General features: G+C 48.6%; 1 protein-coding gene across 7 annotated transcripts in view; it reads right to left on the bottom strand.

The window, feature by feature from the left end:
- The window catches only part of GAPVD1 (GTPase activating protein and VPS9 domains 1), a 65,570-nt gene that overhangs the window by 29,607 nt on the left and 13,289 nt on the right, over positions 1-22,674 (bottom strand). For 5 of the 7 annotated variants that reach the window (XM_078865573.1, XM_078865567.1, XM_078865568.1 and 2 more), the window contains exons 4-15: positions 20,986-21,225; positions 18,478-18,642; positions 17,984-18,154; positions 13,516-13,602; positions 11,937-12,071; positions 9,789-10,020; positions 7,499-7,674; positions 5,609-5,744; positions 3,849-4,022; positions 2,922-3,095; positions 1,886-2,020; positions 100-234 (exon numbers count right to left, since the gene is read on the bottom strand). In XM_078865573.1, coding sequence (XP_078721699.1) covers positions 100-234; positions 1,886-2,020; positions 2,922-3,095; positions 3,849-4,022; positions 5,609-5,744; positions 7,499-7,674; positions 9,789-10,020; positions 11,937-12,071; positions 13,516-13,602; positions 17,984-18,154; positions 18,478-18,642; positions 20,986-21,225 — 1,960 coding nt within the window. The remainder of the gene's footprint in view (positions 1-99; positions 235-1,885; positions 2,021-2,921; positions 3,096-3,848; positions 4,023-5,608; positions 5,745-7,498; positions 7,675-9,788; positions 10,021-11,936; positions 12,072-13,515; positions 13,603-17,983; positions 18,155-18,477; positions 18,643-20,985; positions 21,226-22,674) is intronic. The other 2 variants (XM_078865569.1, XM_078865570.1) reach the window with 2 other exon arrangements.

Below are 22,674 nucleotides of genomic sequence, written 5' to 3'. Positions count from 1 at the left end.
AAACACCCAGCTAAAGCGGGGTATTTGTCAGCTCTACCATTCAGCCGCTTGTAGAATGTAATTTCAAATGACAAATCTTTGCATCTTCAATGGCCTTACCCGAGACGACGCTGAGGCCAGGAGTGCTGGGCCTGGAGCTGACCTCCCGCACATCCGTGTCATCTGACACCGAGCCCAGGCCAGAACAGCTCTCCAGCTCCTGCAGCCGTTCCTCCTGTTTCAGCTCTGTCACCTCTGTGAGGAATACACAGGACAACAATAAAAGTGCTGTATGCAATAACCTTTGAAGACTGGCATGGCACACAAGTAGTGTGATGTGGCCAGCACCACACCAGGCTACTATTTGTCTCGACTGCTTATTAAACTGCACCAGGTACTCTTTTTTAGACCGAGGCGACCTAAGGGAGAGGCCCAGGCCTGGTTCCGATGCCACTCGCTACCGACGTTAGTTGTGGCCACTCGCCACATATTCATACACACATGTGCACACACGCTCATCCATGCAAGCGCGCATGGAAACACAAAATCATAGGCACGCACGGTCAAGTGCTGTCACACTAAAACTAAGCTCCTTGCCCGCAGCTCACATGAACTCTGTGCCGCCGGGCACCAGAAGTCGAATTTACCGAGGGGCTTCCAGTGCAGAGATCACGTGACTGGTGACGGGGGACGCCCAAAAGTGCCTGCCCCTCCGCCCTCGCAATAGATTTTTGCATTTAAAAAATAAACTTCTGACCCTGGGCACGGGAGAGGAGTTCATCCATACGGAGAATGACAACAGCAGGCCGAAGGTAAAACACAACAACAGCCGCCATTCACCACTAAGTGGTGACTTCACCACAATGCTTGGACCACGCGAGGTGCACTTTGAGGCCACGTGAAGCATCCAAGGCTTGCTGCGGAGAGGAGGTCACGGGACAGAGCCAGGTGCCATGGGTTGACCGACTGAGATGACTGGCGGATGCGCCCTACCGCGCCAGGTAAGACACACGCGTGTGCACACGCTCACGTTCACGCGTGCACGCGCTCACGTGCACGCTCACGCGTTCACGCGCACGCGTTCACGCGCACGCTCACGCTCACGCGTTCACGCGCACGCTCACGCGCTCACGCGCACGCGCTCACGCGCTCACGCGCTCACGCGCTCACGCGCTCACGCGCTCACGCGCTCACGCGCTCACGCGCTCACGCGCTCACGCGCTCACGCGCTCACGCGCTCACGCGCTCACGCGTTCACGCGTTCACGCTCACGCGTTCACGCGTTCACGCTCACGCGTTCACGCGTTCACGCTCACGCGTTCACGCTCACGCGTTCACGCTCACGCGTTCACGCTCACGCGTTCACGCTCACGCGTTCACGCTCACGCGTTCACGCTCACGCGTTCACGCTCACGCGTTCACGCTCACGCGTGCACGCTCACGCGTTCACGCTCACGCGTGCACGCTCACGCGTTCACGTGCACGCTCACGCGTTCACGTGCACGCTCACGCGTTCACGTGCACGCTCACGCGTTCACGTGCACGCTCACGCGTTCACGTGCACGCTCACGCGTTCACGTGCACGCTCACGCGTTCACGTGCACGCTCACGCGTTCACGTGCACGCTCACGCGTTCACGTGCACGCTCACGCGTTCACGTGTACGCGTTCACGTGCACGCTCACGCGTTCACGTGTACGCGTTCACGTGCACGCTCACGCGTTCACGTGTACGCGTTCACGTGCACGCTCACGCGTTCACGTGTACGCGTTCACGTGCACGCTCACGCGTTCACGTGTACGCGTTCACGTGCACGCTCACGCGTTCACGTGTACGCGTTCACGTGCACGCTCACGCGTTCACGTGCACGCGTTCACGTGCACGCTCACGCGTTCACGTGTACTCACCCGAGTCGCTGGCGAGCACCTCGACGCTCCACGCCTCGCTGGTCGTCTCCGACATGGCGGATCCCGTGCAGCGCTCCAGCAGCCCCGAGCCGGGCAGCCCCAGCAGGTTCCCGAGCATGCTGTCGGCTGCCGTGCCTGCACGCGCGCACCACCACCACCCCCCCCCCATCGCACTACGAGTCACACCTCCACCCGCTGACGAGAAACTCGACACGAGCGCACAGCTACGCGCACGTGTGTCACCGAGGTGTGATGTTACTTTAGACGAGCTCGGTTGGAATGTTAGACCCCACCCTCACGGTTCCCCCCCTACCTCTCCTCCCCTTCTCCCTTTCTTTCCTCCCACTATGCTTGTTATCTGTCCCCTTGTCCTTTCCCCCTCCCTCTATAAACGCTCATGTCCCCGCTCCAAGTCCCCACCTGGGTGGGGCAGTGAGCCCAGTTCTCCCCCCGTCACTGGGCCCTGTCGAGCTCGGGGCTGCTGTTCACGGAATTTCTGTTGCCCCCCCCCACCCAAGTGCATTTGGCGATCGGCGCTTAGTATCGGGCTCGCATTGAGTCAGTTCTGTAGGATAAGATCATATGACGTAATATGGCACAGTGCTCTGATATGTTAATTTCTGCTTTGCACAAAGCTTGAATGCGCCCAGTGACTTAATCTCAATCTGCTGAAACAATGACTATGCGATGTCAATAGCCTGCGTTGGTGAAACACAAAGATCCCCCTTATAGCGGTAACAGACTGTTGGAGCAAGTGCTGTTAGTGAGCACCTATGGAGGTCGGTACGGTACACGAGGGGGGTGGGTGGCAAGCACCACGTCCGACTGCATTTGTTTCCCCAGTGGCAATCTTTTACACACAGCACCAGGTACTCATTGAGGCCGAGTCAACCTAGGTGAGGCGCAGGACAGGTTCAGATAATAGCCACTTGTGTTCGCCATGAGCGGGAATTGAACTCCCACCAGTGAAACGCACACACGCACACACGAACGCACGCACACACTCGCTCGCTCACAACCAGAGTCACGCACTCACCGGCGATCTCCTGGAGCCGATCCTCGTCCGGGTTCGGGTCGAAGTCGCTGCCCACCACGTCGGTGCTCCACGTCTCGCTCACCGTCTCCGAGATGTCGCGGTCGTCTCCGAGCCCCATCATGTCGCGGATCTCAAACTTGCGCAACTTGTCGTCCAGGTTGTCCTGCGTCGTGGCTGCCGACAATGGGGAAGAGCAACGGAGAGGGGCGCGTCACCAATATCACCATCATCACGAAATTCACCAAAATTTGTCATCTCCCGAATTCCCTGCCATCTTCCGACCCATGCGGGTGGCACGTGAGTTGCTTGTTCATTCACTTGGTTATCCAGGAAATCCTCGACATCAGCTCCATTAGCCAGAATCGAAATATCAGAAACGGAATATTTATTTATACCGGAGAAATCTGATGAGCTATAAAGATATTTTTTCTTTACAGATGCCAGTAGCATCAGAGATCCACCACAACCACCAGGAAAAAATGACAGAGGTTGGAAACCACCACAAGCTCCACCATAGGATGAGATGCATTATGTGACATGCCCTTAATTTACCCAGGAAAGCCTGAAATAGACTTCTTCAGGAAGCTCTTGCTAGGGCAGGGGGTCGCCAAGCAACATAACAGGAGTCATTTTCTCTGTATTCGGTAAAAAAACTAAATATTTCGAGAGCCACATTGCATGTGAATACAAGAACCGCACGGGCACAACGATGTGCAAACGCTGCATTACAAATCATTGCTGGGGCTTTTAAACATTCACCATTTGTCAAACATAATTTGGAGGGCTTTTTTTGTTGTTGCAATTATAGTCTCGGGAGCTACGAACCAGCCCTCCAAAGAGCCGCATGCGGCTCCAGAGCGGCAGGTTTCGCCGACCCCTGCGCTCGGGAACGGGGGGGGGGGGGGGTAAGAGCGGCAGTGCTCACACCTTGCTCATGCTCCAGGAGATGCAGAGCAGCCGCGTCGCTGTTGGCCGAAGCGCCGGCTCCCAGCTCCGACACGGACTCGGCCTCCAGGTCGAGAGACGACACCGAGTTGGAGCGGTTCGACGGCCCTGAGGGGTCCGGGTATGCGCACGCGAACACGCCCGAGTTAAGGCCTGCTGCGGCGCTCCAACCGGCACACAACGCGGGGCAGGGAGACGGAGGGAAGGAGGGAAGGAGGGAAGGAGGGAGGGAGAAATAAACACGTGCGGTGCGTTAGGCTGTTGCAGCGATGGCAATGATGGGTGCGGTGCGGTACGGTCCGAATAAATAATTGTGCCCTAATAATCCGACGAACCAAAAATGTTGACAGAAACATGTGCACAAACGTAAATGATACATTCTAATGCGTGCAATTCGACAGCTGAAAATAAATGGCGTAAAACGAAATGAAATCGGACACCCCCACCAGCATTAGATACGATGTGTGTTGTCGGCTGCGGGAGTGAAATGCGTATCCGTCAGTGAACGTGAACGTCGGTGTGCGCATGTTAATACACGAGCAGACCTTCTTCCGTCAATCCCCCAACTGGATGACAGCCTCCCGACACCACATGGGGCTGCGAGGGTCATTTGACCGTATTTCATCGCGTGAGGCTAGCCGGGGCCGGTGAAGGCAGGGGGAGCAGATGTTGGGAGCTGTCTATAATACAACGGTGGATTTTCTCTGCGCTGCCTTCTGCTGACACTTTAGCCCTCGTAGCAGCCTACAACGCACGGCATTCAAACCCTTCAGACACCAACTAGGCTTAGGCCCGACCGAGTTTTCAAGATCCGAGGAGATTGCGGCGTGTTCCTAGCGACTTGGGTCGAATCTACAAAAACTATTTTTTAAAAATTACAAATATTGTCTCAAGAGGAAGGACAATAAAATGTTGTTGGCTGACCCCGGACACTCGAGAAAGATAACTTGCGTACATGAGAACGCATTAAGTTAGCAAACTTCAAAGTTTGAAGACCAAAGCAAAGACCTTGAGAGCATCACAGGGCATCAAAGTTGAAAGTTGTTTATGCGTTGCAGCGATGTGAAGATAAGCTGACGCACTGTGAGAAGAACTCGCAGCACCACGCTGTCTTCAAAACTGATGTTTCATGCTCTGACCCAGGCTCATTACTGCCCAAAGATTTGCCAGTAAAGGGCCAGACGCGGTCGCAGAGACGCGCTCCAGCATGCGAAATAAGGGGGGGGGGTGGGTTGAGAACCCGTTCTTGACGGATATAAATCCATGGTTCCCTACCGTCAGCACAACCGTTATTATGTTGATATACTCCAGAGCACGGGGCATGCGGCAGAAACCAGAGCCGCAGAAAACGATCAGTCAGTCATCCCCTAATGGCTGCTCGCGTCCATATATCTGCCTCGCCCAATGCTGTTCGGGCTTGTATCCCAGTTCTGTCTGCTGGAGACCCACTTAGCACTCCCTTCACAAAAAGAGACGGCTTTTGCCTGCAGGTTGAAAAATGAGAGCGCGGCTCGCCCGAAGGAAAAACCTTTGAGACTGTACAACGCTAAGTTCTCCGCTCCGATTGTCAACGCGGTGCGACGCGATTCCCTTATCCGCCTCCACCCCTTTTAGAGAACAAGCATCTCGCGAGCCAATGCTTTTGCTTTCAATTTAGATTGTTCACTCCAACACGGCGAGGTTCCGTTTCCGTGCGGGCAGCTGGAACTGCGGTGCAAGTCGTCCCGAGAGGTCGCCCCTACCTTCAGAGACGCCCTCCAGGTTGTCGGAGCACAGCGAGAAGCGCAGAGTCTTGTCGGGTTTGCCCTCGGCTTCCAGTTTACCCTCGTCCCCGCCGCCGTCCCCCTGGCTCCCGCCAACCACCTGCAGGGACAGCACCTGACAAGCGCATACCGAGATGGAAGGTGACGTGCAGGCACAGACTGTTGTAGAGGCTTGGCTATATATTGCCTACGTATAATAATGCCTGTTAATTATAGATTTGAAGCTTTCGTGACTGCGAGGATTCATATTCTTAGGTTTTTTCGGTAAAGTCACGTAGGTAAAAAATGTAAATTAATAAAAAGTAAAATAAAAATTAAATAAAAATCACGACGTTTCGGAGGCAACACAAGCTTCCGTCTTCAGGTGGAACCGTCACAGCACGATTGCTCTATCAAGTATCTTACTTGATACAGCAATCGTGCTGTGATGGTTCCACTTACTTGAAACAGCAATCGTGCTGTGACGGAAACTTGTGTTGCCTCCGAAACGCCGTAATTTTTATTTTATTTAACTTTTTATTAATTTTAATTTAAATTTTTTTACCTACGTGACTTTACCGAAAAAACCTAAGAATATAATAATGCCTGCACATATCACGGCTTCACTTGGTCCAATTTCGTTGCTCCAACTCTTCCTTAACTCCATTTTTAGTCTCTACCACTGGCCACCATCCCTTCGAGCAACGACTGGGGAGGCATTCATCTAGTAGTGGATCGATCGTGGCTGATGATATCATAAGGGGAGTGGTGGCGCCGTAGTTAGTGCACTGCATTAGAAACCTGGTGAGCTCGGTTCAATTAAATCAGTGGGGAGTGATATCCAAACCCTTTCTCCGGCCCATAATGTTCACCAAACCGTAATGACCAATGTAGTGAATTATGGTAAAAAAAAAACCCTCCATGACCAAAACAGAATGGGGAGAACTTTATCTGGCAATCAGCTGCCAAAGGACCATGGCTAGTTTTAAATATATATTTATAATGCATTTCTATGACATCATAGCTGTCCAAGCCTCCATGCACTGTGGATTATTCTGCCGTCTCTCTCATCGTCTTATTTTAACAGAAACAAACACCTTCACAAGCTACCCAAATTTTCGACGATAATTTCTAGACAACCTCAGCCAGTTTATTTCGGTTAAGGCACATATTTTTCTAAGAGGAACCTAAACTTTCAGACGAGCGTGGAAGGCTTGGTTTGAAATTGAGCAAATGAGCAGAGACTGCGCTTAGCTGGAATAAGGTCACATCGGCCACACACCAAATCCGCCACATTGTGAAAAACGAAAGATACATATTTAAACATCAGTGACTGGCCTAAGGTCACCAACTCACTATACTTGTGAAACCAATTTAATTGCATCTGCCCGAAACGAAAAACAGCATCCCAGCAATATTGGTGCAGTACTCTTACCTCCCGAACCACCCTTTCATCTCAGCCCAGTAGGTTTAGAAGTTTCACAAATCTACATGATCCACCAATTCAGTCCCCATTACTTTGCACCGACATGCGTGTGTAAAAACAAGCACACACAAAGACAAAGATCCCCTGTTTAACCTTAAAAGGCTGTTAGAAAAAGTGCTGTTAACGAGCACCTATGAAGGCCGGCGCGGCATATGAGGAGGTGGGTGGCCAACATCATTCCCGGCCGCCTTCGTCTCCCTAGTGGTGATGTTTAAACACCGCCACCAGGTAATAATTTGAGGCTGAGTCAACCTAATCGAGGCCCAGGACCGCTTCAGATAATCGTCACTCGTGTTGGCCGTGAGCGGGAATCGAACTCTGCTCGCCGTACTCGCAGCACCACCGTTCCCCACGATATCAGCGCGCACAAAGACACGCACGCACACACACAACCATGCACACACCTCATTTTCTGACATGAAGCCGGGCAGCACGTCCGAGCAACTGGCGCCCAGCGAGAGCACCAGCACCTCCTCCGGGACCTCCTCGGGGTAGCCGTCACCCGACGCCGCGTCGCCATCGCAGTCCTGGGGCTGCTGGCCCCCCGCGACGGATAGCCGGCCAAGACTGCGGCCAGCGGCTGGAGGAAATCGCGTCGCCATACAGGCACACAAATGACACGGTGCAAGGGCAGAGACGCCCGCTGAGCCTTGCAGACCGGATAGTACAGGGGTCAGCAACGTGCACCTCTGGAACCGCATGCGGCTGCTTCGTGGCGTTATTTATCAAGGACCATCTCTCGTATTCACAAGCCCTGCACCTCTTGAAATACTGAACTGTTCACCGAATTCGAAAACAAATTCTCCTGTTGATATTTTGGTTGCCGACCTCTGGGCTAATACAAAGAAACTATTACCAGCAACTCTTATCAGTGGCCCCAACCGATCCATGAAAGCGTCTATTATCTGTGGATGGATGCGTCTCATCAAGTGTGTTCTTGTCAGATGAGAAGACAGCACCACCCTAATAGACACAGACACGAGTCGTTTTACTGTTTCAATGGCAAGCGCCTATTGAGGTATGCAGCCTGGAAACACAAGGTGGTGGTATTGCCAACAAGAGGCATGCTTGGTCACCTTTCTGTCATTATCACCTCCCCACACCTGGTACTCATTCTAGGCAAAGTCGACATGGGGGAAGGCATCGACAAGGTTCAGGTACAGACTGGGTGGAAATTATTGTAGGACAGTGCACATAACACCACACCATCCAGCCTTTTAGTTCACAGCCAACTCCACCCCAACTGTTTCTATGCCAGGAGAGAGATACAGAAAACACTCATCCCATATCAAAAGAGCTACACGCTCAATGAGCACTTGGTCCTTTATTATTTATGACCTGGCAAGAGCACCGGTCGTTATACGAAACAATAAAAGATACGGGCCGTGTGAACGAGTGTCTAAAATTTACTTCGGTTCGGCTGTTGCATCTATTAGTCACCAAGGATGACGCATGTGATTCATGGAATTTAATACACGTTTGATAACGTACGAATGGTGAATACATTTCAGTGACATTGACCAATGCCCTATGAATCAAGAGACATTTTATTGAGACAACAAATCTATATTAGATAAGGCGAGGGCCTTTGGGTGGGAAGCATCAAGGGTTCTGCATTCTGCAGGTCAACAGATCTTAATCAAACCGAGGTGGCCCAATTTGACCCAATGGCCTTTTCACTGTAAACTTATTTCTCTGCGATAGAAATCCAAGTTGATGCATTTTCATCACTTTATGGGTCAATGCTTCTGCTCTTACAACAAAGTTATATTCTGTTAAAATTACCACGGGGAGACGCTCATCTTTTCACAGCATTAAGCCGGTGGCGTCAATTTCGCATTCCTATGACGATGGCCAATCAATCCACTGGACACCCACTGTTGACTCGCAACAATGTGGTTCACCAATTGCAATGTTTGGGTACTCTCTCTGGCTTCTTGATTTTCCTCTCACTGCTAAACATAAATAAATAAAAACATACCATGTTATTGGTATTGACCAACATATCCCAATTCTGAACAAAGACCTGCTAACTACTAAAGTTGGGATTACAGCTAGCTACATCACTCTACTCGCACTGCGAAAACCTGGCGTGATCTTCCTGAAAAAAAGTTTCTTGGGTAAACATGCCGAATTATGAAACGAATTAAAACTAACAACCTTCCAATTGAAAACCATGTGCTCTCAGTATTGCGGGAATATTCTTGGTGACTGGTCACCAACAGCCCTGTAGTAATACAAAACAGAACAAATAAAACAAAGCTTGCGCATACTCCAGGATCTAACATTTAATTTGTTTTTAGAAGTGTTTAATTGCCATTGTGGAAGGCAATAGGTTGCTGTGAGGTCCAAGTACATTTGCATATTCGCAAAGTGATTTGAGCTCTGTCTTTCATGTCTTCACGTTTTGAGCAACCAATTGATCAATTTGGCTGGTTTTCACACAGGCAAAGTCTGCAACAGCAACAAAACATTACGCTGTGTGTAAGTGGAACTTCTTTCGCACCGTACATAGCCAACCGTGCTAATCGGAGGTACGTTGAAGTTTCAGTCAAACCGAATCTCCTTTACAAGAGTTACAGTGCCTCTTCCCCATTGCTGGCTGACGGACGCACGGACGGACAGACGGACAGAGACAACCCACAAACGCTTTCCAACCTCGGTTGGAAAGCGCGAGCAGCAGAGATCCCTCACCGATCTGCAGCAGGTTCTTCTTGCTGGAGGGCGTGGTGGCGGGCGAGACGTGCGGCGTGGCAGACGGTGTGCACCCCTGGCTGCACAGGGCATGGCTGCTGCCTCCGCTGCTGGTGCCTCCGCCGGCGCCAAGTGGCGGCTGGGAAGGGAGGCGCGCGAGCAGGCTCTCCAGCCACGCGCGGTCGTCGTCCGCCAGCGAGTTCGCGGCCAGCACGGCGTGCAGGAAGCCGATCTAGGCCACCGCACCACCACCACCACCATCATCATCATGTGTAGCCACATACCGTAGATTATTCTATTCCTGCATGTATCACAGCCGGGTACTGAGAATAGTCGTGAATCGAGAGTGCTCCCAATGTCACCACCCGATGCACAAATGGCGCATCAAAGATTCGGCGGCTACGAATCCCAAACCATGGACCACATCGTAAACACTCCGCTGCTGTCTTCACTGCTTTAAAGGAGGAATGGAAGAGATTCACTCTGCTTGTGGACAGACAATTGAGTGGATAACAAAACGAAAATTACATCTTTAATCTGCTATCAACCCATATGAAAGAAGAAGTGCTCCCAAAAGGCCAGTTATCATCATCATCAACCTTGATCTTATCCACTGCTGTCACCTTCTCCTGCACCTCCGATTAGCACGGATGGCAACATACGGCGCAAAAAAAGTTCAACATAGACAGATACACCAACAGCAGCATCAGAGGTGGGTAATGATGCGGCGATTCAGCAATTGCAATACACTCTTGTCCTCGTAGTAAAGAATAACATGTGCATACGAATAGATTTTTTTTTATTCGTGAAAATTGTCTATCATGTGTATGAGGCCTCCCCTCCCCCTCTCTACCCAATGTGTTGGCGTGTGCAGCAGCAACCGCGTCCAAGCCGTCGTACTTTTTTTTTGGCCCCGCTCCCCCCCCTCCCCCTCCCGATGCGTTGTACTTAGCACTCCGTGCTGTCTTTGAGCCCCGCCCCCCTCCCTCCCGATACGTTCCATTCATTGGCTACCACATTCTGATGAGCTCCCCCACCCCCTCTCCTCCCCCCTTCAACTTGCTTATAAGGGATTACATCTTGAATCATTGCCTCACTTGATGCAGCTAATTCGGCTGTGACGGTCCCACCTGATGACGGAGACTTGTGTTGCCTCCGAAACGTCGTGATTTTTGTTTTATTTTATTTTCATTAATTTTGATGTTTTACCTACGTGACTTTACCGAAAAAAACCTAAGAATATGAATCCTTGCAGTCACGAAAGCTTCAAATCTAGAATTAATTGTAAGCGAGTTTCATTTATGCTCACATGCTAAATGAACGACACAGAACACGCCAGTCTCAACAAGACAGAAAAAACTCCACCTTAAAAGGCTGGAACGTTAAGAATGAGAGGGTCACCATCAGCCATAAATCCATCCACTGCTCGACGAAGGCCTTCAAGTCATTGCCATCTCTCATGATCATGCGATAAAACCATCCACACAGTTTTCTTGCACACAAGCCAATTTCATCGCTCCTCCGCAGTCAACATCCCCTGGGGTTCATTCCCTCCCTGGGCTGCCACTCTGCTATGAATCTCGACCAACAGCCATCATATCCCTTCTAGCGACATGTCCTGCCCAAGCCCACTTATTTTTATTAACACCATTGATAGGATGCCGCGAACTTGCATATGTTCTCAAATCCACGCGTTCCTCTTGCCGTCTCTCGATACAGTACAACGGTGAAAAAAAGTCGACGATTGAATAGAGTTGTGACAACTGCAGGGATGGGTCGGTGGGTGGGTGGGTGCGTGCATGCAAATCATTGCCGTGGCTAATCCCCATTACCACCAACATCATTCTCGGCACAGACACGTGCCATAGTGCTCCAGCTAATGAGCGATGTTGACAAAGAACGGCAGATGGCAGTCACTGCCATGCAAACCTCCACCAATGCCAAATGAAAAAAATCACGAGATGGCTTTGAGCGAGGCCGGGTCCCCTTTATTTAATCTGTCACACCCTATGAGTTGGCAAGACCGCAAAAACCTGACCACGCCGGTTTTGCCACAGCCGCCAATTGAACAGATTCAACAAACTGCGCATCCATTCAAACCATTGAATTTGACGTTTTTTCAACGACCCTCTTCAACTCCGGACGTACCATGCCCTGCAGCTGCCCCGCCGTGATGAACACTGTGGTCCTGCTCAGACCCTCCATGAGGTTGTAGCTGGACAGCGGAGGAGATTCCAGCACCCGCGCTCCAATGATCACGTCCACGAAGGACGACACACAACTCTGCACGCGCACAAGCAAACACAAAGATAACCCGATGTAGATTGGCAGACTGAGGAGACGAGGGTTGCTCTCGTGTGCACCTACTTCGGATACCACAGCACGCAATGGGGATGGTGTAGTTGGCACCGAATAAGGCCGTCTTTGCCTTTCCAGTTCTGATGTTGAACACATCTCACCAAGTTCAAGTTCATTTATTAGGTATAGCCCTGTGAGCCATTCGTCTCTTGAATCGGGTGCAACCGCAACAAAAACATGAACAAGAAAACATCTTCAAGTAACTATGTGACTAAGTGCAAACAGAAAATCCAGGAAAGAAAAGAAAAAATTCCAGAAAAAAGCACCATAGACCAACGCTGTGTGCAAAAATCCCAGTGGGATGCAAGGTACTCACTTTAAGCTGAATCGACCTAGGGGAGGCTCAGCTCAGATGCACATACCCACACCTGTCAACCCATACGGTGTACCCGTATTCTTGCGCAGAGAAATTTAGTTTTAAGGTCCATATAGCGCAAAGCCATTTCAATACAGCCAAAAAAATGTTTTGCCTATTTGTGTTTCTCCTGTGATAGGCCTTTGTAGTATGAACGTTGAGATGTATAAGGGCACGGGGTGACGAATCAGGTCTGAATTGGTCTGTAATAAGGTAGGCACTGATAAGGGGTTGACAGGTATGCATAACACTTGTTATTGGTTTTATAAGTGGCTGTCATTTATTTCCGGGTCCTCCGATTTTGCCCTCCACATTTAGAAAGATGCATTTACATTATTTGGCTGCTACTAAATTCCAATGCATGGTGATGATATGAGCCACTATAGGGGCTATCATGTGTGGCCAGATCACCTCTGAAAAATAGCTCGTCGCTCAGCGAGCTTTACCTGGTTAAAATAAAAACATCGTTTAGTTCCGAATATAACTCAAGATGACGGGTTCATAATACCAAGTGTCACGGCTCCTCGTACATAAACTCGCACGCAAAAGAAATATCGCACGCACCAAGGCCGTGACTGACAAAGACTGGCAAGGCAAATAAAGGTGGGCTCTCAAACCAGCACCACGCATACCCGGCTGCCCATCTCCCGAGTGCTGATGGTGACACCACCATCTTACTTGATACTTGTCTTGGGCCGAGCCAACCTTAGAGGTGCAGCAGGCTAGGTTCAGATTTCAATTTCCACCGATGTGCATTTCTGGAATTTTGAAAGGAAGCCAATGGGATCATTGCAAAGTGTGCCAACCGCTAAACCACACGAACATGCATGAACATAAATGCCACCCCCCCAAAAAAAGGGTAACCAGCTACTCGCTGTGTTAGCTGTCTACGAGGATCGGAAACCGGCTGGGTCTGCCACACGTCACGATGGTCGAAATTACTCTGCTGGATGCTCATTGGTCCAGTCACTGGCAGGAATTGCCACTCGGCGAGACAGGCAAAGGACTGCGTACCCGGTCAAACCTGCTGACGATGTTCTTCATGCGCGAGTCACTATCCTCACAGCCCAGCATGGCCAGCTGCTGCAAAACCTGCCCCACCTGAATCCAAAGATATGGCAAGACACAAGAGTGTGAAGTCACATCCCATCACGTCACAATATAAATTAAAGAGCATGCCCACCGCATGCGATCTTTGAATGTTACCCACTTGTATGTGTGGGTTTTCTCCAGGTAATCCAGTTTATTTTCACATGCATAACATTTATTCGAGAACCCGGCTACGCATCCAAATGCATCTTCCTGAGAATGAGTCTTGAGACCGACAGTGTTTTTTTTTTCCAGGCATTATTATTTCATATTACCGATTCATTAATCAACCGACTTAAAGAAAAATGCAACCCAAATAAACAAATAGCTCATTAACTTACAAGCACATACTTTCTAACAGGTCACTGTAATAAAATCAACACAAAACATCCTAATGTGACTTGAACATATTTTTCTCAATAACGAATCTTGAAACTTGTGTCAGTCAGCCTTATCTAAAATATAAGAGCCTGTTAATGTTTTGTTGTGTGTATTCTTTCAAAAAGAAATGTCTGAATCGTAATCATCATCATCGTCTTTGTCAATCATGAATCACATCAACGTGTTATTGTTAATGAAAAAAAATAAATCTTGACGTTTTGGCCAACTGGCATTAACTGAAAGCGGAGAGTAATTTACACATCAAATACTGCCCTGCAACAGTTTTGCCCCAGCGAAATCCTTTCGAGATGGGTACACCAGTATTCAGTGCTGCGGAGCGGTTCATGATGGCAATCGTGAGTAATGTTGCGACTGTAGCGAGCTAACCAGATTCATTATCAGCTGTGGCTTGGATACTAATGGAAGGTATCGATTGGTTCGTGCGATGTCATCTCCCCTCCCTTGATCAGTGGTTTTTTCTCAGAAGAGCACACGCGCCGCATCTGAATTCGGTGGCGTCTAAGCCGAACTTCAATTCGTAGAGGCACGTTTGGTGACCTTTCCAAAGGCACAGACGCATATGGAACCAGACACCCGCCTACTGCTGCCCGTGTTTATTTTTGGGAAGTGCGCTGCACGAGCCGTACCAAATATTTATTAGTGTTGGGGGAAAAACAATTAAATACCATTGCGAGCGGACTGTACATTAACTACGAGGCTTCCTGCAAACAGCACGGGAAGGTATCAGTCTCGGGACAGAATTTAGACGTACTCCGAGCCACAGCCAGCGAGGAAACGTGCCAAGACATCAGCAGTACAAAAAGTTTTTTTTTAAAGACAATTTTTCGCGTGGAAGTCACATCATAAAAGCAACCTCTTGGCACACCCCTTAAAAACAAAAATCAATGCTTTCGGAGTTAATGGAGCATCCTTCGACTGTCTGCCGACACGTCGGTGAGCTCTACCCAGTCGGGGGTCCGTGTTGGGCATACAAATAACCGTCGTCGGCCCGGGCAGGATGCGTTTAAGTTCGCAGACAGCCGTGTCAGCACAGCCGCGATGATGCAGCCGCGGATTGTGTGTGACGCTGCCCCGTAACACTTAACCAGTAATACGAGCCAGCATTGCATCATCAACTTGGCGCCGCGGTGGCGAGATGTTAATCCCTCGCCTGGTATGGAGGAGTCCGTGGGTTCGATCCAGGCCCTGTATATATTTGGAGTTTTGCATGTTCTCCCCGTGGTCGTGTGGATTTTTCTACAGTTTTTCCCTCCACATTTAGAAACGTGTTTTAGAGCATTTGGCTTCTATGATTTTTCACGTGATACGCCATGTCATTGAGCTATCATTTGTGGTCAGGTCGATACTGTAAAAGAGCTTTATTTCTCAGTAATGTAAAAAAAATATCTGAGCGACCAACTCTTACGAATAAGACGTTTAAAGAAGGTGTAAGAGTTCACCGAAACCATCACCACATTTGACTGTAAAATATAGTTTCTTTAATGTGAATTTAACAAACATCCAGGCAAGCCCGATAGCCAGAGCAAATAAACTCTGAATCTGAAGGCCTCAAGTCACTTGTTAACATTACTTAATTTGAATTTATCACCTCTGCAATGAGTGCCAATTTGTGGGAAGTCAACGCCTTTTGGTACATGTGTAGGGGTTATTACGGGAGAAACGGCGGACGAGAAACACAGGGGTGTCTGCACTCACACACACACGGGTGGTCACACCGACGTCCGCATCCGTGATCCCCCACGCCCCCGCCCCTCTGAGGGGATCCCTATAAAAGGCGGGGAGCCAGAGAGCTCGAGGCCAGTTCGACACGAAGCTGACCAGTGAAGATCGAAGACTCGGAGATTAGGCCCTGGGACTCCCCTGTCTCGCTGCCCTTGTCAGGGCCGAGCTGGGTAAGCCAGCGGCGCGGCCCAAGAGCTCCCGGACCTCTGCCCTTGTCAGGGCAAGGCCGGCTTAGCTGGTGCCGAGATCTGTGCTTGCCAGGGCCAGATCAGTCAGCCTCCCGTAGCCCACTAGAGGAGGACTGGGGAACAGGACAGAGGGCTTAGTACTAGGGTGGGTTTCCCATAGTACGGGTGAAGGGGCCGTTACCCCTTCAACTATTGTGCCTGTCACTGAGTTAATAAACAGAGTGTGCCTCAACTCCGACCTCGTCTCCTCGAACTTACTACACTTGGAGAGACTGCCCCCGACTAAGTATGTATGTATGTAGAACTTGTTCTTTGGGTCTTTCGGTAAAGTCACGTAGATAGGTTCAAAGAAAATAACAAAATAAACAAAAACTATGACGTTTCGATCGCAACACAAGCGGTCGTTTTCCTGATGACGACCGCTTGTGTTGCGCGATCGAATCGTCGTAGTTTTTTTGTTATTTTCTTTGAACCTATCTACGTGATTCTAGATTTGAAGCTTTTGTCACTGCAAGGATTCATATTCTTAGGTTTTTTCGGTAAAGTCACGTAGGTAAAAAATTAAAATTCATTAAAGTAAAATAAAAAATAAAACAAAAATCACGACGTTTCGGAGGCAACACAAGCTTCCGTCTTCAGGTGGAACCGTCACAGCACGATTGCTCCTAAACGTCGTGATTTATTTTACTTTTATTAATTTTAATTTTTTACCTACGTGACTTTACCGAAAGACCCAAAGAATATGAATTCCTGCAGTCACGAAAGCTTTAAGTCAAGATTTATGTTGAACTTTTCGCAAGGGTACGTAGAGCCAACCTTGGTAATCTAAGAGTTCCTTTGTTACTCTAAAGCATTTTCAAGTAGGATTGTGTTTGGTTTATATTAACATTCAAGCGGCATGGGGCATTACTCTTCTCCTGTTTGCAGCCCTGAGTCAGAAGCATAAATTACAAATTCTTATGCCGGGGTAACCACTGCTGGCATCATAATAGGCACGTAACCATTCACCACGTAACAAAACTGTTAAAATTATAATTATATATCAATCGTAGATTAAGAGAACAAGCCAGAATAAATGACACAATGCAAATGATGGTACCAAAAAAATATATTCTGCAATAAAAATGTGCACCATGATGATAATAATTCATCGAATTGGCAAGAGGGGTGAACTTGACACATGCATACTTCCTCCCACAAAGCAGAACTCAATAGATTTATCAAAATAAAACTCAATAATTTACATTCCTGAGTCAATCCACTACCGGATGAAGGCCTTATACCAAGCCGTGTCAGTCAAGGCTGTTGTGCAGCTTGGTGAATGAAGGGGGGGGGGGGTACCAGGACTAGTGGCCGCCACAGTGGAGAGATGTTAACTACCTCGGCTGCCATACAGGTTTGATCCCTACCTGGACTCTTCCTGTAAATTTGGAGTTTGCGTGTTCTCTCCGTGGTCACGTGGATTTTTCTCCGGGTTCCCCCGGTTTTTCCCTCCACATTTAGAAACGTGCGTTTAGAGAACTTGGCTCCACTAAATTTCCAGGTGAGAAGCCACTTCTCGTTGGGCTATCATTAGTGATAACGAGGTCGCTTCTGAACAAGAGCTAAAAAGCTCAGTGGGCCCAACCTTGTAAAATAAAAATCTTTTTAGCATTTCGATTTAAAGCTTTCGTGACTGCAGGGATTCATCTTCTTGGTTCTTTCGGTAAAGTCACGTAGAAGGGAAATAAAACAATTTAAAAAAAAAATGTATAATAAAAATTAAACATAATAAATTACTTTATTATATACATATATATATTTACAGAGTATTGTTCAATTTTTATTTAAAGCTTTCGTGACTGCAGGGATTCATATTCTTGGTTCTTTCGGTAAAGTCACGTAGAAGAGAAATAATGAAATATTTATATTACTATATATATAATAAAGTCACGAAGAAGGGAAATAATAAAATATTTATCTTATTTTATTATTTCCCTTCTACGTGACTTTACCGAAAGAACCAAGAAGATCGTTTTTAGTAGTCTTAAATAGTTCAGCACGTGAACCACATCAATCCATCGGAGGCACTCTCCGCTTACCTGCATAAGGTTGAATCTGGCCACCTCGTTGATGGGGGCATCGGTGATGACGCCGTACTGCTCGGGGTTCACCAGCGCCGGACAGATGAAGCAGGCGAGCAGCAGGTCCGTGCACACAGCCCGAGCCTCGCCGGGGCTCAGGCCTTCCGCACGTGCCAGCGTCACGTACGCCTGGACGAGGCGAATTCATGACCATCATTGCCTATCGCCATGATCGTTAAGCACCACTGTCATCGTTGTATAGATTCACATTCTCACTAAAGGATGACGCAACCCAAAAAAAACAACAGTTCTTATCTGCAGTGGATGCAATTTCAGGTCACCCAAAAGAAGCTTGTGGCTTCAATCATAAGAAACAATAACTGCAAGTTCAGCAGACACAAAGGCAGACGAGTTGACATGGACAAAACAAGCAGAGACATGCATACATGCAGAAAAACAAATAAAAAATACATCCTCTCTCTCTGCTGCTGCTGCTGGATGGCGTGCAGTACCTGCGAGGCGACCCAGCGCAGCACGGTGGGGAAGCAGTGCGTGCTGCGGCGCAGGCTGGACGCAAAGCGGTTCACCAGCGCTACCAGCCGCGTCACGTTCACCTCCACGGCCTCCAGCACGCGCGCCCGGAACTCGTCAGTGCCGCGCGGACCAAACAGGCGCTCCTGTCGCCGCGCGCGGGAGACGGGGGGGGAGAGGGCAGCAGTGGTGGTGAGGGGACGTGAGTCCACCTGTGTAGGCCTTTGAGTGTTATCCCTGTGTGCATCGCCTTGCTAGTTACTTGGTGCATGAATGGGTGACCGCCATGTATAAAAAAAAATAACCAGGCTATAGGCTGTTGGGATACGTGGTGGGTAGCATAGGGAAATGTAGCAATATCCATTATTGTACTGGATTTGCTATACTCCCGGATCGATGATAACCACAATCACCAACCCACATTGAGCAGTGTGGTTAAGTAAGGTCAAATAACCCCCACAAAACCTGCAAGGCTTGGTAAGGCTCTCATCTTGCAGTGGTTTGATAAGAGGGCTGTGCAAGTACAAACAGGTAATAAATTGAGCTCCGAAGTGCATTTACTCTAAAGGGTATTCTCTAGACTTCAAGAAACTCAAACATTCCAAGCACCCCACATAGACCAGTCACCAGAGGTTGAAGCTACAGTCGGTTTCAGCCTCACACACACTTTAAACGTCATATACCAAAGGGACAAGCACCGTTACAAAGTGTATCTAAATGGACATGGCACAGAATCCGATTGCTGGAACAAGCTTTAACATTTTACAGTGAGGATATGGGGATCTTACAGAGCTCAACGAAGTGAATGCGCGGAATGCAGTCGCGCCACCAACAGAATATATACGTGGAACAAAAGCCGCTGTAATCCGTCAACAACAAAGATAAAATTAAATAAATACGAATTACCGCTGCTTATCATTGCACTGGCAGCACGCATGTAATTAAAGTTGGAGGGTTGTTTTTTTCCTGAACTCACAATTACATTTGTAATAAAATCTTTCACCAACCTCAAAATACACTGCCACTAAAATCATGCTCAATGGCCAATTTGTGCAAATGTCAAACACACAATTTAGGTTTCCCGCTGATACATCACCAAGATGTTTTATCATGATCAACAACTCATTAAGGCCTGGAGTGTGTGTGTATAGGTGGAGTGTTCCAGATCTGATTGCCATCTCCTCCAAGTGCACCTCATTAGATGAACACTGCAGCTGATGAATCCTTTAAAAGTCCATTAATTTCGCTGGAATGGTTTCACCGAGTCTCAAGGTCTGTTTTCAGCAGACTGCCACGGTGGATGCTTATCCAATGAGCTACTTACTTTGCTGCCTTCTGCAGGCTACCTTGCAGCCCCTGCCCATGAAGCATTCTGCATGATCCACTAATTCTCTCTTGAGGCCGTGAGCCAATCACAGATGACATCCTGGGCTTAAATCCGCGTAGCAACCCTTGGTGGAAATTTTTACCTCATTTGCAAACGAGACAACGGTATCAGCCCTGTAACCGATGACAAAAATACCACCACATTCTATTTGGGATGCAGGAATGTGCAAGAACCCTCATGTGGGCAAGTGACGTGTCTCGAAAGAATCTCAGATCTAGTTCTACAATATCACCTGCCACGAGCCGTTCTCTTAACACGGGGAGTTACACTGCCCTGCCAGAATTCAAATGGAACACTTGGTCTCACAACGTGACATCGATCGAACAAACTGGGAGTTAAATTGGTAAAATACACTTTTACCTTATAAATATTTATAAAGCGCATTATTCCAAGACAATTTGCAGAAGTTATAATATTGTACGTAACATGATAGTGGTGGAGATAAAGAGTGGGGTTATTAAGAGTGGTGGTGCAGTTATGGTGACAGACTAGTATAACAGGTGGGCGTGGTTAAGGAGAGGTTGGGGTAGGCCTGGTTTTATCTGGGGGGCAGAGGCAGGGAGCATGATGGGCTAGGGCATGTGTTGGCAACCTGAGGCTCTTTAAGGATCGCTTCGCAGAGGTCGCAACCGGGTACCCGATACCCGTACCCTACCCGATTCCTGGGTAGCCGTTTGCAACCCTGGTGTGGCCAGGTACGGGTAGGCCGTGAGTCACTGGTGAGTAACCGTTTGTCACTCATTTCGGGTAGGGTACGGGTACGGGTAGGGAATGGGTACCTGTACCCGGCCGGGTACGGGTACCCATTTGCGACCCTGGTGCGGCCGGGTACGGGTACGGGTAAGAAATCAAAACCCGTTTGCGACCTCTGCCGCTTTGTGACGTTATTCACATGCATTTGAGCTCTTTAAAAAAATGTTTTACCGAATTCGAACAAAAATGAATCCCCTTGTGATTTTGTTTGCCAACCCCTGGGTTAGGGAGAAGAGGTGGGGTTGTAAAACGAAACAAACATAAAAACTAACACGGCTCACGACCAAAAAAGCCACGGCATTAGAAATAAAAAGTATCCCGCGAGTGCCGACACAGAGCCGGCGCAGACCTGCGTGTGGATCTCGAGGCGGTCGAGAAGCTTGGCCGGGTCGGTCTCGAGCCGGTCTTGGTCTTCGACGAGCAAACGCAGGATGGGCTCGCGCAGCGCCGCCGTCAGGAAGATCTTGGCGGCGGCCAGGCCATCGGAGAGCAGGCGGAAGAGCAGGCTGAAGGAGCAGGTGGCACGGCGGAGGAGGCGGCGCGGGGAGTCGCTCTGCTTGAGCGAGAACTCCATGAGGTAGCGCAGGACCTGCAGGCGCGAGAGCGTGGCGACCAGAAGCGTTGCCACGGCCGCATGTCAACAACTACATGAGATTAAGCTTTATTTATTTACATATTGACATGTCTGTTTTTTTTTACGTACAACCAGGTAAGGCCCACTGAGCTATATAGCTCTTTTCAGAAGCGACCTGCCCACAAATGACAGCCCAATTAAGTGGCTTATCATATAGCCAAACTCTAAATGTATGTTGCTTCAAATTCAGAGCACCCAGAGAAAAATCCAGGCGACCACGGGCAGAAAATGCAAACTCCAAATATAGACGCGTCAGGGTCAGGATCAAACGCACGACCATCTGCATACCTGGTGAGTGAGTTAACTTCTCACCACCGCGGCACCTGTTACGACTACGCTTACAACCAAACCACCCAGAATGCACCCTATCTCATCAGCAGAAGATAAGTTTGACTTTGCATAGTGATTGGATGGGCGACTACCATGCATAAATTGTGTTAGCTTATGCAGAGTTAAGTTTAATCTGAATGGAATGCAAAATCAAAATGTCATACGAACCAGAGCATGCATCCCATATTTATTGTGTGAATTCTATATTTGTCAGAGTAGCGGTCATAATGGTCAATTGTGTTCTATCCTGAACTTCCAATTCGGTCATGATATCCTTCCATAAATTTAAATCATCTCTCCAGCTGCAACATATAAACGTCAGAATAAATCAAACTTAAAATTAGCCGAAAATTCTAAATCATAAGTTTGGTTGCAACTAGATCAGCTAAAATAAAACCTCCAGCCATATGGTGATGGTGATGAGATAGTGAAAGCAGACCTCTGAGGTTAGGTCGACTGTTACAACTACAGGTTCAAACATCACACCGACGCCACTGTTACTTTATGGAGACTCACAACTCCAAATATACAGGCGTCAGGGTCGGGATCGAACTCGCAACCTCCTGCATACTTAGCGAGGTAGTTAACATCTTGTCACTGCATCACCCAAAGCTCTTCACTGGATATGAAAATGCAACACACTCCTGAAAAATGTTCCTATTCATCCATACAACGTTATCATCATCACAACCGTAAGAGCTATCAGTAGTAAAATAACCACGGTGGCAGCAGCGATATTTTCTCTGATTATCTATTGACCTTGGTTCTGTGTCTCCGCGTATAAAAGAAAATATATTTTAGTCCCCGGTTTATTGGCTTTCCAAAACCAATATTATCCTGCAGGGCAACCTCTTCGCCCTCTGGAAGAGGTCGAGGTGGAAAGATTGCCCTTTTTCAGAGGGCAACTTCTTCCAGATGGCAACGCAGTGGCGAGACGTTAACTACCTCGCCTGGTAAACGGGTCATAGGTTCGAGCCCGACCCTTACGCCTATATATATGGAGTTTGCATGCTTTCCCCATGGTCAAGCGCATTTTTCTTCGGATCCTCCGGTTTTTCCCTCCACATTTAGAAA

Source organism: Lampetra fluviatilis, chromosome 20, assembly GCF_964198595.1.
Source record: "Lampetra fluviatilis chromosome 20, kcLamFluv1.1, whole genome shotgun sequence".
NCBI classification, from domain to species: domain Eukaryota; kingdom Metazoa; phylum Chordata; class Hyperoartia; order Petromyzontiformes; family Petromyzontidae; genus Lampetra; species Lampetra fluviatilis.
The sequence above is the reverse complement of the archived record's forward strand: the minus strand, read 5'-3'. Positions and strand labels throughout refer to the sequence as shown.